The sequence below is a fragment of the Corticium candelabrum genome, chromosome 15, assembly GCF_963422355.1.
Source record: "Corticium candelabrum chromosome 15, ooCorCand1.1, whole genome shotgun sequence".
Lineage (NCBI taxonomy): Eukaryota > Metazoa > Porifera > Homoscleromorpha > Homosclerophorida > Plakinidae > Corticium > Corticium candelabrum.
The window spans coordinates 2,461,348-2,478,393 of NC_085099.1; the positions used below are offsets into that span (position 1 = coordinate 2,461,348).

General features: G+C 42.0%; 3 protein-coding genes across 3 annotated transcripts; 1 reads left to right on the forward strand and 2 right to left on the reverse strand.

Annotated features, from left to right (window-relative positions):
* Positions 1-10: 10 nt before the first annotated feature.
* LOC134191641 (protein-associating with the carboxyl-terminal domain of ezrin-like) lies at positions 11-6,514 on the reverse strand. Its single transcript, XM_062660265.1, has 14 exons — positions 6,297-6,514; positions 6,037-6,240; positions 4,609-4,725; positions 4,485-4,541; positions 4,105-4,204; positions 3,982-4,043; positions 3,879-3,922; positions 3,739-3,816; positions 3,536-3,675; positions 2,698-2,743; positions 2,507-2,642; positions 1,335-1,475; positions 1,072-1,273; positions 11-783 (listed from the first exon to the last, which is right to left on the reverse strand). Exons 1-14 carry the CDS (start codon positions 6,489-6,491, stop codon positions 14-16), a joined length of 2,292 nt encoding a protein of 763 aa, XP_062516249.1. The 5' UTR covers positions 6,492-6,514; the 3' UTR covers positions 11-13.
* Positions 6,504-17,046, forward strand: LOC134191643 (adenylate kinase 8-like). Its single transcript, XM_062660267.1, has 7 exons — positions 6,504-6,623; positions 16,144-16,309; positions 16,372-16,456; positions 16,516-16,565; positions 16,618-16,704; positions 16,778-16,804; positions 16,878-17,046. Exons 2-7 carry the CDS (start codon positions 16,226-16,228, stop codon positions 16,998-17,000), a joined length of 456 nt encoding a protein of 151 aa, XP_062516251.1. The 5' UTR covers positions 6,504-6,623; positions 16,144-16,225; the 3' UTR covers positions 17,001-17,046.
* Positions 10,907-14,756, reverse strand: LOC134191642 (A disintegrin and metalloproteinase with thrombospondin motifs 7-like). Its single transcript, XM_062660266.1, has 16 exons — positions 14,649-14,756; positions 14,446-14,518; positions 14,152-14,267; positions 14,012-14,078; positions 13,724-13,844; positions 13,524-13,660; positions 13,340-13,463; positions 13,194-13,274; positions 12,954-13,135; positions 12,729-12,896; positions 12,551-12,662; positions 12,298-12,418; positions 12,023-12,230; positions 11,584-11,964; positions 11,302-11,518; positions 10,907-11,236 (listed from the first exon to the last, which is right to left on the reverse strand). The coding sequence occupies exons 1-16, from the start codon at positions 14,657-14,659 to the stop codon at positions 11,082-11,084; spliced, it is 2,274 nt and encodes a 757-aa protein (XP_062516250.1). The 5' UTR covers positions 14,660-14,756; the 3' UTR covers positions 10,907-11,081.

A 17,046-nucleotide genomic window follows, 5' to 3' on the forward strand; every position in this document is an offset into this window, starting at 1 on the left:
AGAAACTCTACACTCACTGCATGTCATCTCCCCAATCGCCATCCCCCCAGGTCGCGTCATCGTCCGCATGATCCATAACATTGTAGCTCAACCCCGAGTTTGTCCTCACTTCTACACTAGTCTGACCTGTCAATGACATCTTCTTGGCTATAACTGGCTGCATGTCGGCAAACAAGTCTTGCTCGGTTTCTTCCTGTTGAGAAAGAGCTTCCAGTTGCTCTCGTTCTCTCTCAACATCAAAGAAATCGACAAATTGTCTTCCAGATGATTTTGGTTTTGATTGCTTGCTCTGTTGCTTGACAGTTGTTTTACTTTGTTGACTGTTGCCTATACTTTTCAGTGTTTCTCCACTCTTCTTGTCACGGCTTAGTGACTCTGTTCTTTCCTTCTGACTGTATCGTCTGTTTCCTAGATCTGAATTTGTTGTGTCTTTGTGTGTGTCAGTGGGTGCAGTAATTGATGTTTCCCAGTCGTCGTCTGATGAGCTGCGACGATCTTGTGCACTGAGATACTCGTCCCACGCCTCGATCTCTTGCTCACTCAATCCTTTCATTCGTTCATTGGCTAGCATTTGACGTTGCTCCATTTCTTGTCTTCGTTTCTCTGTTTCTTTGTGTTCTTCTTTCTCTTGTTCTTCGTCTTTCCTTTCTAGTTCTCGTGTAGACTCGTTGCCTTCACTGTCATCGTCACGATCAACGTTCAGATGACTGTGGCTGTTGATCTTTACAGCAGCCTGTGCCAATTTCATTGGACTCCGATAGCCAGTTGAACCACCCTGTGATTCTGTTGAATACATGAATTAGGACAGATGGTATAGACAGACAGACAGACTTGTAGCGCGTGCACGCACATGCACACACACACACACACACACACACACACACTCACACACACTCACTCACACACACACTCACACACACACACACACACACACACACACACACACACACACTGTGACACACACACACACACACACACACACACACACACACACACACACACACACATACACACACACGCACACACACACACACACATGCGCACACACACCACAATGCACAGAATGCCTACCTCTCTGTCGACGAGCTTCTTCTCGTTGCCGTCTTCTCTCCTCCCTTTTCTCCTTCATCTCTTCACGTTCCCTACTCGCATTACTTACCAAATCATGATCAACAGTCGAACGAGTCGGACTGTGTGCCGCTGCAATTTCACTAATACGAAAGAGCGGACTCAGAGGTGCATGCACTTTACCCACAGGAGATGTCGCTGCAAACTAAGACACACAACAGCACGCTAATCACGAGGTGGTGGACTTGGACTGCTAGTGCAGTTGCCTTTGGTTTATTCTCAGTGAAGATATGGTCTGGGTCATGACCAGTAACTGCTTGGATTCCTATGACAGGAATGAGATCTGCCAATGCACGAAATGTTGACGACACGATGGACGCATTGTCATCCTGCAGTCCAACCAGCAACTGCAAGAAATGTGAAGCAAGGTGGAGTTGAGCTGATTCGTTTGTTTGCTCAACGTTGTTTTATTTCCAGAAGCAGACAGACAAATAGACAGACAGACAGACAAACAGACGGACAAATGGACAGACAACAGACAGACAAATAAACGAATGGACAGATAGACAAATCGAGAGATGGACAGACAAATAGACGAATGGACAGACAGACAGACAAATGGACTAATGGACAGACAAACAGACAAATTAAGAGATGAACAGACAGACTGACAGACAAATGGACAGAAACAGACAGACAAATAGACGAATGGACATACAAACAAACATACAGACAAATTGAGAGATGGACAGACAGACGGACAAACAGACAAATAAATGAATGGACAGACAAACAGACAAATCAAGAGATGACAAATAGATGAATGGACAGACAAATAGACAGACAAATAATGAATGGACAGACAAATCGAGAGATAGACAGACAGACAGACAGACAATTAAATAGAGATAGACAGACAGACAGACAAATAGAGATATGGGCAGACAGACAGACAGACAAATAGACAGACAGACAAACAGACAAACTGAGAGATGGACAGACAGACAGACAAATAGACGAATGGACAGACAGACAGACAAATGGACTAATGGACAGAAAAATAAATGAATAGACAGACAGACAAATCAAGAGATGGACAGACAAAGAGACAGACGAATGGACAGACAAATGATGAATGGACAGACAAATCGAGAGATAGACAGACAGACAGACTATTAAATAGAGAGATACACAGACAGACAGACAAATAGAGATATGGACAGACAGACAGACAGGCAAGCAAGTAGATAGACGGGCAGGCAGACTAATGGATACCCAGCAAGTAGACAGACAGACATGATACGCCAACACACTCCACGAAAGTTGACAAACACTGATACACTTCAACGACAAATTAATCACACAACATTCAATCATCCACCTCCAGTCAAACAATTATTCAACCCTTGTCATCAACTTGTAAACCCGTTCTCCTCACCTCTGGGATAATCTCCTCATGAAGGATATCTCGATCCATTAGATGAACGTAATGCGGCCAATACTGCAGCAGCAGCTGACGAATAGCCACTTCATGAACGGTGAACAGATTGATGATGTGAGGCAACACGTGGTCCCTAACGATCAATTCAATCACAAACAATCGAGATGATAACACGAACAACGACACACTTGTAGTGTTGAATAGGCAGCAACCCATTGGAATCGCTCACGGTGTCTAATGAAAAAGTGAATAATATAGTAATCACAGCATCATCCAATGTAAAAAATAAATTCAAAATTTTTAAAATTATTTTGTAAATATATTTGGTCTTATGGAGAAAAAATAAACATGCTGAGTATTATATCTCAACGTATTATACACTCTAGTACCTTGTATACATTCGGGTATCACCCGACATAGACTCTCCGTCAATTTCTTGTCACATCCATGTACATTAGCCTCGACACTAGGCCTTCCTTTGCTTTCGGTGGTCCTTCCATGCGAGGATAGCAACAGGGCGGTATCATGTAATGTTGTCTCTATAAAGCAATGGAGACAACATCACGTGATACCGCCCCGTTGCTATCCTCGCGTGGAAGGACCACCGAAAGCGAAGGAAGGCCTAGTGTCGAGGCTACATGTACACCTCAACATACACCTCGTGTATGTCCAGAGACTCTGCACACCCTAGTAGCTGTCACACCTCAAGAAAACCCCCAGTAAAACCGCAAGTAGACACACCAAGTACAACTGCAGTAACCCCAAGTATACCCGCAGTAACACCAAGCACACCCCAAGTAGCCCCAACTACACCCCATGCCTCAGTAACCCTAAGTACACCTGCACACCAGATCTCAATACCTGCAGTAACACCAAGTACATCCCAAGTAACCACAACTACACCCTAAGTACACACCTCAGTAACCCAAGTACACACCCACCCACCCACACTAGATCTCCATACCACAATAACCACACTGTATTTTGTACAAATGCTAGATGCTTGCAGTATGTTATAATTCCCACCTCGTTTCGGTACCAACAGATGTGGCATTAAGTTGACTGCTGCTACTGGTTCGTTGATAACAAATCGATTGATAAGAAGAGGAAGAATGAGACGAATGATAACGTCCTCCGAAATTTCACTAAGTCTAGATGCTAGAGAACTTACAAAAAATAAAATCCTTGTTGATATTAATTATACAAAAACGCTAATTAAATTTATTTACCTAAAGAACTTCTCTTTTTCACATTGTGATTTGACGGTTATATTTGACAAAAAATCGATAATCTGCGTTACTTCGCCACTAGTTAATATCAATCACTTTACACCAATACAATCAATTAATCGACATAATCACAAACACACCTGAAGAACGGATCAGTTAGAAGTAGAGCAACCGTAGGCCGATCCTGCAGAGAACACAAAACAACTGCACAACAACGTGACTATAGATATGCACAAGACTCACTTTCGGATCATCATTCAGCAACTGCTTCGTCAATTTTACTTCAAATTCACTAGCAACATTTCCTAAGCAAAACACGTTGTCTTAGTAAGGCACACGATGTTGAGAACACTGAAGCCTCATAACCCAGTGACGTAAGCAGTTCCAAAAGACTTTCAATTAACACACCAAATGCATAAACATCTCGAGCATGGGGATACTTGTCAACAGAATACGAAGTGCCTTCCTGTACATTATAACACAACAACAACAGTAAGGTGATTGGTCTGACAAATCTGAGAATAAGGGCTGTCATTAGGAATTTATTTGTATGCAAGTGTAAACATACAGATAGACATGCACATATGGCAGACATGACGCAGACAAGTGGAGACATCGGGACTTTTACTGTCGTTTACCTCTGTATCTTTCTGTTCGTGTGTGTGTGCACGTGCGCACGTGCGCACAGGCACACTGTGTGTGTAGACAGCTCACAGTGATCAGTTAAAATAAACACACACAAGCACCTTATGTTCTGGTGGAATGACTTCCTTGTGACAAAACATCTCAATCTGATTCATATACTAAACACAAAACCCAATTACAATCTTGTGGCACACTTGATGTGGCATATATTGTGATCGTGCTGACCGCTTTGGTTGCCTCAGAGAACGAGCAGGCCAACTCAAAACAGCCGAGCTGCCACTTGCATCCAGCCTCAGACACAAATATGGCTTGATTGTACACATTGTTATGAGTAAGCTGACACTAAAGAAGAGACGATACACAATAGAGATGGACGCTGAAATGTAGCTATGATGCTAACGAGGTTAATGTAATTATCTGAAACAAAAAGGTGTATGTAAGTGATGAGTAGAGTCAACAACGATGAAGGGAGAGAACACATGCACTTGCCATTCGTAAATATTTGTTCTGTTGGACTGCAGCATATGCACACCTCATTGTATTATGAAATGCACATTACTGTCCACCATCAGCTCACACACACACACACACACACACACACACACACACACACACACACACACACACACACACACACACACACGCACACCGACTAAGTGTTTGTTGTAGCTATGCAATCACCTTCAGTGGCAGAGCCATGAATTGACCACAAAAGAGTTGGAAAAATTATGAGTGGGCGTGGCTGTAAATACTTAGTGACATGGAAAATAAAACTAATTGCCAGTAAGTAGTTGTCACTCATTCGGTCATAGCCCTAGCTCATGCCAACTTCCATATTGCTATGTGAGATACTGTCCTTATATGTCTGGTAATGTTTCCATTAGCTCAAAACGCTGACCATGATCACGTGTGTGTGTGTGTGTGTGTGTGTGTGTGTGTGTTGTGTGTGTGTGTGTGTGTGTGTGTTTGTGTGTGTGTGTGTGTGTGTGAGTGTGTGTGTGTGTGTGAGTGTGTGTGTGCATGTGCGTGTGTGTGCGTGTGTGTGTGTGTGTGTGTGTGTGTGTGTGTGTGTGTGTGTCCCATTACCTTAATTAATGTGGAATGATCATTAGATATGAGAAATAATAAGCCATAGCTTGAGCCAAAACAGAAGGCATGTGCACCATCTAGATATGCATGTGACATCATACCTACCACGTAATGTCGAAAACTAAACTGACAGTAATTCTTCAAATCATGGTATTTGATATTTAATTAAATAATTACATTTATATCAATATATTTCTCATATATTATTTCTACAATTTCTACAGCAATATCAATTTTACAACAGTAGGACCAAACTATTTTTATTATTACAGAAAAATATTAATATTAATTCTTAATGCAAAAACACTAAAAATTAAATTTTTTCCCAGTTATTTAACTTTAACAAAATGCAAAAAAATTTGAATTTTTATATTCCAAGCTGTTCAATTAATTAAATTAAAACTTTTAAATATAAATAATACTAAGGTATCAAATATCTCTTAATTGACCTCATAAATACTTAAAAGTTAAATACACAATTAGTAATAACTGTTTGCATTACACTTAATAATTTAATTAATTAATCAAATTTAATTAATTAATTAATCATAAACTTTTTAATACCTGCTCGTGCAAGAATTGCAGAGCCCTAGCAATACCAGCCAATCCATTACTAATCTCCAAAGCAGTCATGGAATGTATTTCCTGCTCCAAAGGAGCGACGATCGAAGCGATGAGACAAAAATTGAAACCACTCCCCTCCAACTCATCATCATCATAGAAATCAAGAAACTTCACGACGTGAGGATGACGAATGGCCCTCAAATGCTTGCCACAAAACAGAGAGATAAAAAAATTTTACTGTTTGTCTTATCTGTGTTTACCTTCACGCCATTTTCGAGCCAAAATAGTTGATCCTCATTGGCTGACGTGTTGCTCTTTGTTTTGTGTAGGAAGAGGGTCACTTCGGTCTCGTCTTTGTCGATACCCGGGCAAATTGACCAGGGAAATGTATCTGACTGTTCTAAGACGATTCTTCCTAGATCGTAATTTCCAACTCGACTTTCTTGTTGTCCCATAGGCGACGCCCACGCACTGTGCTCTGTTGGCTGTTAGCGCGCTAGGCAGGGTTGTGACGGCTGTTGGATGTTTGTTGGTGCTGCTTTTGTGGAGTGTTGATGAGGTCTGATGCTTGATTTCGCGTCGTTTGGGTAAGATTGTGTGTGTGTGTGTGTGTGTGTGTGTGTGTGTGTGTGTGTGTGTGCGCGCGCGCGCGCGTGCGTGCGTGCGTGCGTGCGTGCGTGCTTGTGCTCATGCATGAGTGAATGAATCCCAATGACTAGAAAGGTTACCACAACAAATATTATATACATTTTAATTATTATATTGGATCTAAACAGGAGCGGCGGAAGTTCCTTTGGAATGAGGAGGCAAAATTTTCATAACAGACTGCCGCCATTTTTATTATAACTGACTAGATGGTTGGTTTGTCATTGATGTGACAGAAGTAGCCTAGCAGCATGCACACAAATGATCACAACAGTGTATCAAACGAGTCAACTGCAAACCATCCAATATTATTGCTACTTGCAAGCAACAAAACTTCCAAACTATTATCTTCAATCATCGTTTATTGAAACGCAATTCCATTAGATAGCGTCCAGTATATTGGAGGGGCGATGCCCCCAATCCCGATATTGGAGGGGCAACTGCCTCCACCCCTTGGTTCCTCTGCTCCTCCCCCTGGTTCCTCTGCCTCTCCCCCTTGGTTCCTCTGTCTCCCACCCCTTGGTTCCTCTGTCTCCCACCCCTTGGTTCCTCTGTCTCCCACCCCTTGGTTCCTCTGTCTCCCACCCCTTGGTTCCTCTGCCCCCTGGTTCCACTTCCCCCTGGTATATATTGATGTTTTGATTAAGTATGAGATTTGATGTCATTTAGCTTAGTACTAGCATGCATTATTTTAGAAAGTCTGATGATTTCTAAAATACTGTATTTGTGTTTTTATATTTAATTTTTGATATTTTATTTCTTAATTTTGTGATTTTATATTTAATTCTATATATGTATTTTAGATTGATTTTAATATATTTTACGTTTTACTGATTTATATTTGGTAAATGTCCTATCAGAGCAATGTATGATTTTATTGTGTAGCAATTGTATCGAGGGTTTGTTCTTATTAATTTTATTATTATGGCTTCACAACTACATATTGCATTGGAGTCCTTGACACAAGTGAAGGGATTGGGAAATTCGGTTCTTCATACTGATGGCTGTCCTTTACGAGGCTTTTACTATCTGATTGACAAGTGTTACCTGCCAATGTAAAATTTGTGATGAAAAGTCGACATGAAAGGCTCCAACTGTATTATGTGTTACACATTGCGTTTTACTTGTGTCGGCTGCACATAGGCTCACGATGTATCAAGTTCATGTTGTATCACATCGATCGAGCTGCAAGACAACTTGTTTGTTGATCTTGGTTGAGCGTGACTTCAGTCACCAGGGCTCCCCACTGTTTCTGTTATTGGGTGGGTCATATCTTTTTTGGCTACCCAAACTTTGGAATTCATTGGCATATGTGATATCTACAGTAGACATATTTGTCAGCCTAGAGCCACTCAGATGGGTAAGGTGTTGTATTATGCAGATTTCCTTGGTTTACTTTACCCTGAACTATATAAATAGATGTAATCAGCAACAAGAACATATATGGTTGTGACATACCAAGCAATGTCATCCAATAGAGACTGCTCATTGGGTAGCCTTATCACAATTGTTTGGCCTTCAATGCATGTTTAGTGCATTCATCTATATGATGTTAGTTCTGATGTCAGCTGCTTTCCAAAGGCTCATGCAACATGCATAACAAGAGGCTATCCATGTATGTGAAATGGAACAATGCACTATCACTTTCACTTGAGGTGAATGAAGTACAATAGCTATTTTATGATACCACAAGGATTGTGTCAGTTCCAATATGTTGAGTGAGGATAGGGTGACTACATGCTTCTTGTTTTTGGTGTAAGTTCCAATGCTAATTTGCAAGAGTAGATTACTTAGTTCCTCTTTCCCTGACAAGCTAAACAACAGAAGCTTAAGCACAATCTTAATGGACTGGTTAGGATGACGCAATTTAATAGATGTGTATCAGGCAACAATTAGACATTATGCTATTGATTTTAATTAGTTGATCTTAACAGTATTAGTATCACTCAGGCGCCTCACTTTGATGCAGCCACCCTAAGTGTTAGGTTGTGCAACTAATGGCATTGGTTCATAGGCAGACTTTAAGGTCATCACTTTGATGTGGTTCCCTGGTGAAATTCATCACTTTCATGTGGTTCGAAAGCATTATTGAAGTGCTAGCTGCTGAAATTTGATGAATTACTTAGACAAGCTTAAGTGCATGGAGACTTTGAAGTGTAGTGCCATGGGGTATGTTCGTCACAAGAGTTGAAAGATATGGCTAATGTAAAGCCTGGGTGGCAGGCAAAGGGTTTGGTTGTTTATCAGTTCTTTCATTTAGGCATTTACAGCAACTGTTTTGTCGCCCATAAATTATAGCATGTGTGTACATGACACATCTGAAGATGTGCAGAGTGAAATTTGTAGAGCCACATGGAATGGCGGACTCATTCTCAGTATTGACGTTTACGCTGTGGGAAAATCAGACTTTCTTTGTATACGTACAGACTTACCTTTTAACATGTTCATTCCATTCTTGCTATAGAAGAATTGCTATTTGTCAATTTGGTGTACATGGTTTTATACTTCATTGGCAAGTCATTTCAGTTACAAACAATTCTTATTTATTAAACATTTTTGATTAGACAATGTCTGCATTGCAGTTTTATTGGAACAAGATGACTAAACAGTGACTTACCTAGGATCTCTTGTATCTTTTTGTAAGCTTGATATTGTGCTGTCATAATGGCATAGTTGATTAAATGCCAATGTTTGTAGCACCGATTCATTTGTGGTTTGTTCACTGTTAAAATATTGTATTGGCATAGCAACCCAACATGAAGTTAGAAATGACTTGTTAAGGATTTTCCTCATCACTATGATAGCCAATTGTCAGAGTTATAGTAGGTGCTTAGACAGAAATCAACATTCATTATGGAATAGCAGTAAGGGACATAATCATTGATTTGTTTGGGAGTAGAGTCTACAAATGATGTGATTCTATATTTGATGAAATTTAACAGCAGCTTGATGATATTTTTATTTTTCTCTTATGAAGATTATGAAACCTGCATCAACTACATGTGTACCTGACTTGTTGAGGCAATCGTATTTTACTGACGGAGAAGGTTGCATTTGCATGCAGTAGGTTCTTTGTTAACACACACACACACACACACAACACACACACACACACACACACACACACACACACACACACACACACACACACACACACACACACACACACACACACACACACATACATGCGCACGCGTGCACACACACACACACACACATACACACACACACACACACACACACACACACACACACACACACACACACACACACACACACACACACACACATACATGCGCACGCGTGCACACACACACACACACACACACACACACAGAGTGATGGTGGTCTGGGCTTCTGATTTAAGTGAAGATGCTGCTTTGGTTATTGCATGGTTGCTTACAAACATATACGTGCCTGCGTGCATGCAAAAATCCATGCATGCGGTCATTTTTATATGTGCATACATAGACACATATACATATACATATGTATTGCATACATCAAGTGTGCGCCATCAAAGTGGCTAATATGCTGGCTTTGGCTAATATGCTGGCTTTCACTAATATGCTGGCTTTCAGTTGATTTCTCGGGTTGAGTTCTAAACTTTGTTTTAACAGTAAAGAGTTGGTGGAATACTTTCATAATTTTTGAAATTCAGAGTAAGACATCTGAACTGAATTTGTTTGCTGAGTCTAAGTTATCAAGTGTTATGTCCAAACCATATGCAATAGAACCTACTACATACAGTTGGTATGTGCATGAAAGTCAACTACTTTTCAAGCTGGAGTTTCTGAAGTTCTGAGCTTGACAATCAGTTGCAAATGGCAATGGCTGTCCTCCTTCAGTGAACAAAATTAGTTAGAGGCAATAGTTTACAGTTGCTTTGTACGTGTTGGCATTCAAAGAATTGGTAGTTCAGATATATCTGATGGACTAAAATCAGGTAACTGCATTTATGGTTTTGTACCTTACCAGATTGTATGGTATCTGTATGCTAACACTAAAAACACAAACTGAAGAATGTAATTATGTGAATGTCAGTCATACTGCTGGCTGTCCAAAAAACCAGACAGATGTTACCATCTCTATCTGCGTCACACTTTATTGTTCAAGTGGTTGAGACTGCATTTTTAAACAGAGTCAAACCAGATGCAGCTGTTTGTATACGTCTGCTGTAACCGCATTCGAACTCAATGAAAAATGGACTGTTGATGACTCAGTGTCAAACTCTCAAAGTAATATTATGTAATTAAAGTCAAATTCTAGTTGCCAGTATATCATCTTATACTATACCAGAAACCTGTCTACCACCCTCATCTGTTCTATTATATTATTCTGCGATGCAACAAAGTTTCAATAAGAAAATAGTCCCTGGGCTGAAGGACTGACTAACAGACTCATAAAGGTTGAGTTTTTCTGTCTTTTTCTTCGTCCAGTTCATGGCACGTCTTGCAACAGTTGTGTCGATTCTGGGAATACGAGCACAACTGAATTTCTTGAAAGTGCGGATTCTTGAGCAACTGACAAAAACTTGGCTTTCTGTCAATGCAGCCTGTTAGAATGATTAGCAACGAGTTACAAATTTGTACACAGAACAATGTTAGAACCAAAACTCACTGGTACAGAAAGGAAGAGATGAACAGTGTTTGTACTCGTAAGGCTTAGGGATTATATCACATTGACCAGGGGCTCGCTTGCCATCATACATGCATGTTACGCTTCTGGATTGATAGGCTTCGGTGTCAGTGTCACATAGACCAAATGTCGACTTGCCATTTTCCATGCAGTTTGTTTTGTTTCGGTATTGCTTCGTTGTCACACAAGTTTTGCTGCACTGTAAGCACAAAACGATCCGATTAGAATTATTTCAGACGATGTGTGTTAGACAGTGGTTCTAACCTCTGTCCAGTTCCCAGGAACCCAGTCAGGAGGACAAGGCACGTAAGGCTTTGGCTTGCACGTTCTTGTTGTTTGTATCCCAGCTCTTTTATCGGGATCACAAAACATATCTGGCAGTTCTGTACGATCATCCAGATCACCTGTTAATGTGCCGTAGCAGAAGGTGGTTCTGTTTTGAACTCCCATGCCACACTTTGCGTGACATGGTTGCCAGGGTCCTGTAAACCAGAGGCTATAGCATGACTGTCGGCTGTAGCATGGTTGCCGTTTAGATGGCTGTGTTCTTGGGTTGCAGTACGTTTCAGGTATTGGGTCGTTGGTTGTGAGAGACAAACAGTGAACATGCCGACGCTGGTAGCCATTACCACACGTGTTGTTACACTGCAAGTGACAGACAATAAAGCACTCATGTTTTCAGTATTGCTTTCGTGTCATTTACCTTCTGCCATTTATGTGCGTTCCACCATCCTTTCCAACAAATCTCTTTATTGCATAATTCTTTTGCGGCTGGTTTTACACTTGGACAGAATTTTTCTGGTGTTTGCTGCAAAGGGCCATCAGCTGGTTTCCGCCAACATTCAACTGTCCTTGTTCTCATTCCACCTCCACAGGTCTGAGAGCAGCTGGTCCACATACCAATTTTCCAGCTAACAAAAAAATTAGTTACTCTCTGCTTTTTGTTTGTAACAGTGGTGCTTTAGAGGTTCTAATTACTTTGGTTGACAGTCAAATGTTCGGCAGTTTTTAAGTTTATCATCTGGCTTTGCTTTCGTGCATAATGAGTCATTGAGAATTTGGTTGCCTTGCTTGCATTGGTACTGAGCTACTTTAAAGCCTAAAACACAAATTTGAACACTGAGTATGCCTTAGTTTGTGGTAATTTCTTTATAAAATTGAGCACAAAGTGTGAGTGTTAGGTACAGTGCTTATCAAATTTACGTATGGAGCAGTAGCATTATAGTCTTACCTGTTCCACATGATTGTGAGCAACTGCTAAAAGGACCCTCGGCCCACTTAGGTTTCTTTGATATTTGGTTAGAATTATTTTTTATTACTCCTCCTTCAGGTGGCACATTGTTCTGACAAGCGTGAACAATTTCACGATATTTAAGACCAACTTGAAACTGAAATTGATCAAGTCTTACTTTTCGTGACTTTTCTTGCTCTTGATTAGGCTGTCCGGGATATTTTGTATTTAAGAACTGGTGTTCGTAGTTTGGTGGCATCGTTACACTTGATCCTTTGTCTTCATTTGGTCTCGTGTAGGAGTAGTTAAATTGGTGGGAATGTTGTCCTTTTCCCGACACCATCATCTAGAGAGATTTATACATGAGAGTAATTCGTTAAGCTGTTGGGGCAGTTTTTATTACTAGAATGATAAGTTGATTTGTGATTGGTCCTGGCGCGTACAATGAATCTTGTGTATGTTGTCGCATGAGCACAGACTGTCTGATGTACTTGAATACTGTGCCTGCGATGTGGTATAAACCGGGTAGGTTGACTGTCCAGTTTCCATTAAGGACTGTCTTATTGGCAGCAACATCGAAAACAGCTACAAAAACCGACATGTTTTCACAGTTTTAATACAATCAGTAGGTTAACACAAATACCAAGGTAGCTTTTTGTTGGTCGAAGCTGCTGAATGTGGATAGTCCTTGCCCCTGCAGGAATAATGGCAATAGTGTAATAGTCTAAACAAAAACAAATTGTGTGATCTATCAGTATGAAATGATCAAGATGATTTGGTCAGGTCTACTTCTGTTTTGCACACTGCGTTCAAATTGGTCAGTTACAAGAAAACAAGTGCTGCCGTTTCCTCCACAAACACCACATTCATCATACTTCAGGGTGGATCCAATTAGTCCATCACAACCTGTTGTCTAAACCAACAACCCATTATACTCACATGCACTGAACAAAGAGTAGGAATAAAAACTTACCAAACACGTGCCATCAGCACAAACGGCAGGATGGCCAATGTCATCAGAGCATGAAGTCCCATCAACAACCTCTTCAGTTAGGGTAACAAAGAAATCTTCTCCATCGGGGTAACAGTTGAGTGCACATGAATTAATAGCTGCCAGAGTCAGAAGCATTAAATCAAAGAGTAGAACCCAATAAGGCACGAGACTTGACTTACTGCCATTGTCATTCTTGGTGTAGGGCAGCCAGTCGTAATACCTTCCGTTGTGACTCATCGAGTTGAACAGAGAGCACTGCAAATCTCTGAAGTCGCTCACACTCTCCTCTTCACTGCAGGTCTGCAGGAAAATGCACAGGGAGTTTACATAGAGTTATGGTTACGCTTGGTTGGTGCAATGACAGTAGCAACCAATTAGATATAATTATAATGAATTAAAATAACATGCTGGCGGTAGATAGCGCCATTTACTGTGTACAATTAACCGCTACTTATGAAGAGACCAACCTGTGTGTTGCAAGATCTGTACTGTCGGTCGTCTCCAGGACAGAGTGTAGGTGTCAAGCTCCCTTCCCTAGGAGAGAAGAATGCATGAGTATAAAGTCTCAGATAAAGAGGTCGATGACATGAAGAGTTACATCACTTACCAGCCGTCGGATTCATCTATCAGGCACATCCTTGTCCTCTTAGACACGCCTCCTCCGCAGTGTCTCGAGCAGGTCGACCATGTCGACCAGTTTTCCCAAAGCTGCACGACGACGGCCTAGACAGGCAACACGTTGTGTCAACAATCTGGCGCGCATCCTGCAGGGTTTCGATCCGACGGCTAAGCGGCGCAATAGTACCAGCCCACGCTGGACAGTATGGTAGTGAGTGCGTGCATGCACATGCTTCCTTGCCGGTTTGCGTGTGCGTGCGCGTGTGCGTGCTGCCTTGCTTACCGCTTGCGGTGTGGGACCGGCGAGTGCGAGCTGTTGCAGCGTGGCTGCAAGTAGGATGAAACGAGAGGAGAACCTGGTGAGAAGAGAGAGAGAGGAAAAGAGTTAGTGGGCGATGTGGCGGAACTAATTGAGATAACGCGACAAGCAAACGGTCGAAGAGACATGAAACGAGCTTGTAGTTAGAGAGGACTACAGGTACCGACCTTTGCGGCATCTCTGAACGCTCAGCTGCTGCTGCACCAAGTGAGAGACCAAAGGCAACTGAGTAAACCTGACCGTGCAAGACTTATTACAAGGCGTAAAACGCAGCAGGCGTGCATCGGCCAATTGCTAGCTTTGATAATACTAGTCATTAGTTTGTGTTTGCATACACTGTAGACCTGCAGGTTCTTTGAAATCCCGCCCTCGCACATGTCACGTGCTTGTGTGGATACTTTTGGCATATCTGCAGCTAAACGGGGACTGACTCAATCGTCACTTGCGTCATCGAGATGCATAATGAATAGTTAAACGTGTAAATGAGCAATAGTTTGATTGGGTTCTAAAAGCACTATGAGTTGTTAGTTCCATGTCAAGTGTATTGGAATCCCTAACTGTGCATGTGGGGTGCTTTCACGTCGTCACACTGGCATGGAATCCGCAACTATGCATGTGGCATCTTCCACTCCATCTCTGGCTTCCGCACGATCGATGCCGCGACGTGGAAAGACTGGCAAATGCAGTATAGAATTAGCATGTGCGTACTACAGGTGAAGAATGACGTTCGTTTCTTCGGGAAGTGGTAAGGATTGGTGGTGGAAATTGAGAAACGCATGCGCAAACTTGCAGCGGAAGTCAGTAATTGTAGATGGACGTGTATATGGCTCCTTTTCAAACAAGATCTTGTCAGCAGATGAGATAGTTCGTGGTCTCACCTGCATCTCTTCTCTCTAGTTTTCTAAATGTGGTCTCCTTGGGGGGCAGGCGATCTCTAAAATATCGTACAAGCTCAAGCCACAACCGCGATTATTATAGATAGTCAATGCGTGCCTGGTGGCCTCTGGTGGAAACAAGTTTTCATCAGACTTGGTAATGCAGCCTAGATGCATGAGTCGGATATCGACGCTAATGCAGACTGAATACTACTAGGTGAGTTGAACGCAAGTCTCTTTGTATAGAAGCAAAGAGTGTACATCTATCTATAGAAATATGCAAACTGGCGCCGTGGAGTATCCTTTCCGACATGGATTTAATTTTTATTAGCTTATGAGGCGAGATCAGCTGGAGGACACCCTTCAATCACGTTGGACCTAGGCATTAGCGTTTGATGGGAACAAGACAGTTCACCCAATAATGGGACCGGTCACGTCTGCCACGCTACTACTGGGCTGTAATTGATTGGTTCTTCTCGTCTCTCGCTCGATGTGTTTGCGTCACAGGTTATCTGTTTTGAAAGGCGGTAGAGTGCAAAAATGCGAGATTTAGAACGAAAACAGACCCTAGCGTAGCAGAGCTCATCATTTTGACCACCCACGATATCGAGGAGTATGTGTGCTGTACGTGTGTTCGCGTTGTGCTGTGTGTGGAGGGAGTCACGTGTATGGCACACGAGGGGAGGGATGATCACGTGACTGTTTGAATGTGTCCTGCGAATAAGATTGAATGTGAACGAGAGTGGATTTTCTTAGACAGGGTTAGTAACAGAATATGTCGTTTTAGATCCGGGCGTTATGGGTTTTTGGTCGTCTGGTTCTTACAACGAGCGCGCTAGAGCGCGATAGTTGATAACAACGCGGTTGCTATGGATGCCACGCAAAAGCCGCTCCTAATTCCTCCCGATTTTGCTGTTTATGCCGAGCGCCATGGATTATTTCAATTGTACGAGGTACGCAGCAGCTTATCATTGTGAGATGAAACGAAAATCTAGCTGTAAAAGCGTCTTTGCAGAGAATGATGCAAGAACTAATTGTTTCTCAACCGGAGGATCCTCTGGAGGCAATGCTGGCTATACTGAAACGGCCCAGTGACGATGGTTAGCACAGAATATTTACAGACTAGCGAACACAGCTGTATATATTTGCGCATGCGTAGTACCAACGATCGTAATTCACGGACCTCCGGCAGCTGGAAAACGAACTATGGTATGATTCATCGTGTAAACCGTTCATTGTCATCTCTAATGAATTTTCGTAGTGTAAGCTGGTTTCGCAACGATTACGGTGCGTGCACGTTGTCCCGGATGAGTTGCTACGCGACGAAGACTCATTGATTGCTCAGGAGGCAAGCGACTCATATGAGACACTCACATTGTGATAACGCTTACCACCTATTTGTGTGTGTGCTTGCGGTTTAGGCACAGAGTCAGCTGTTGAAGGGCAAGGTGAGACACTTTGTGTGATGATGAGGTGCTGAACTCCACACCAAAGTTGTTTACCATGTGATCCTTGCAACAGGTCCAAGACAGGACGTGGGCTGAATTGATTAAGGAGAGAGTGATGAAGAGTGACTGCCTCACAAAGGTAACCGCAAAGTCAGGAGACGATGTCCTTCTGAATGTGGTCATCGATAATTATTAACACTAACTATCAACACCTGCCCGAGAGATACTCAAACGTAAACCAT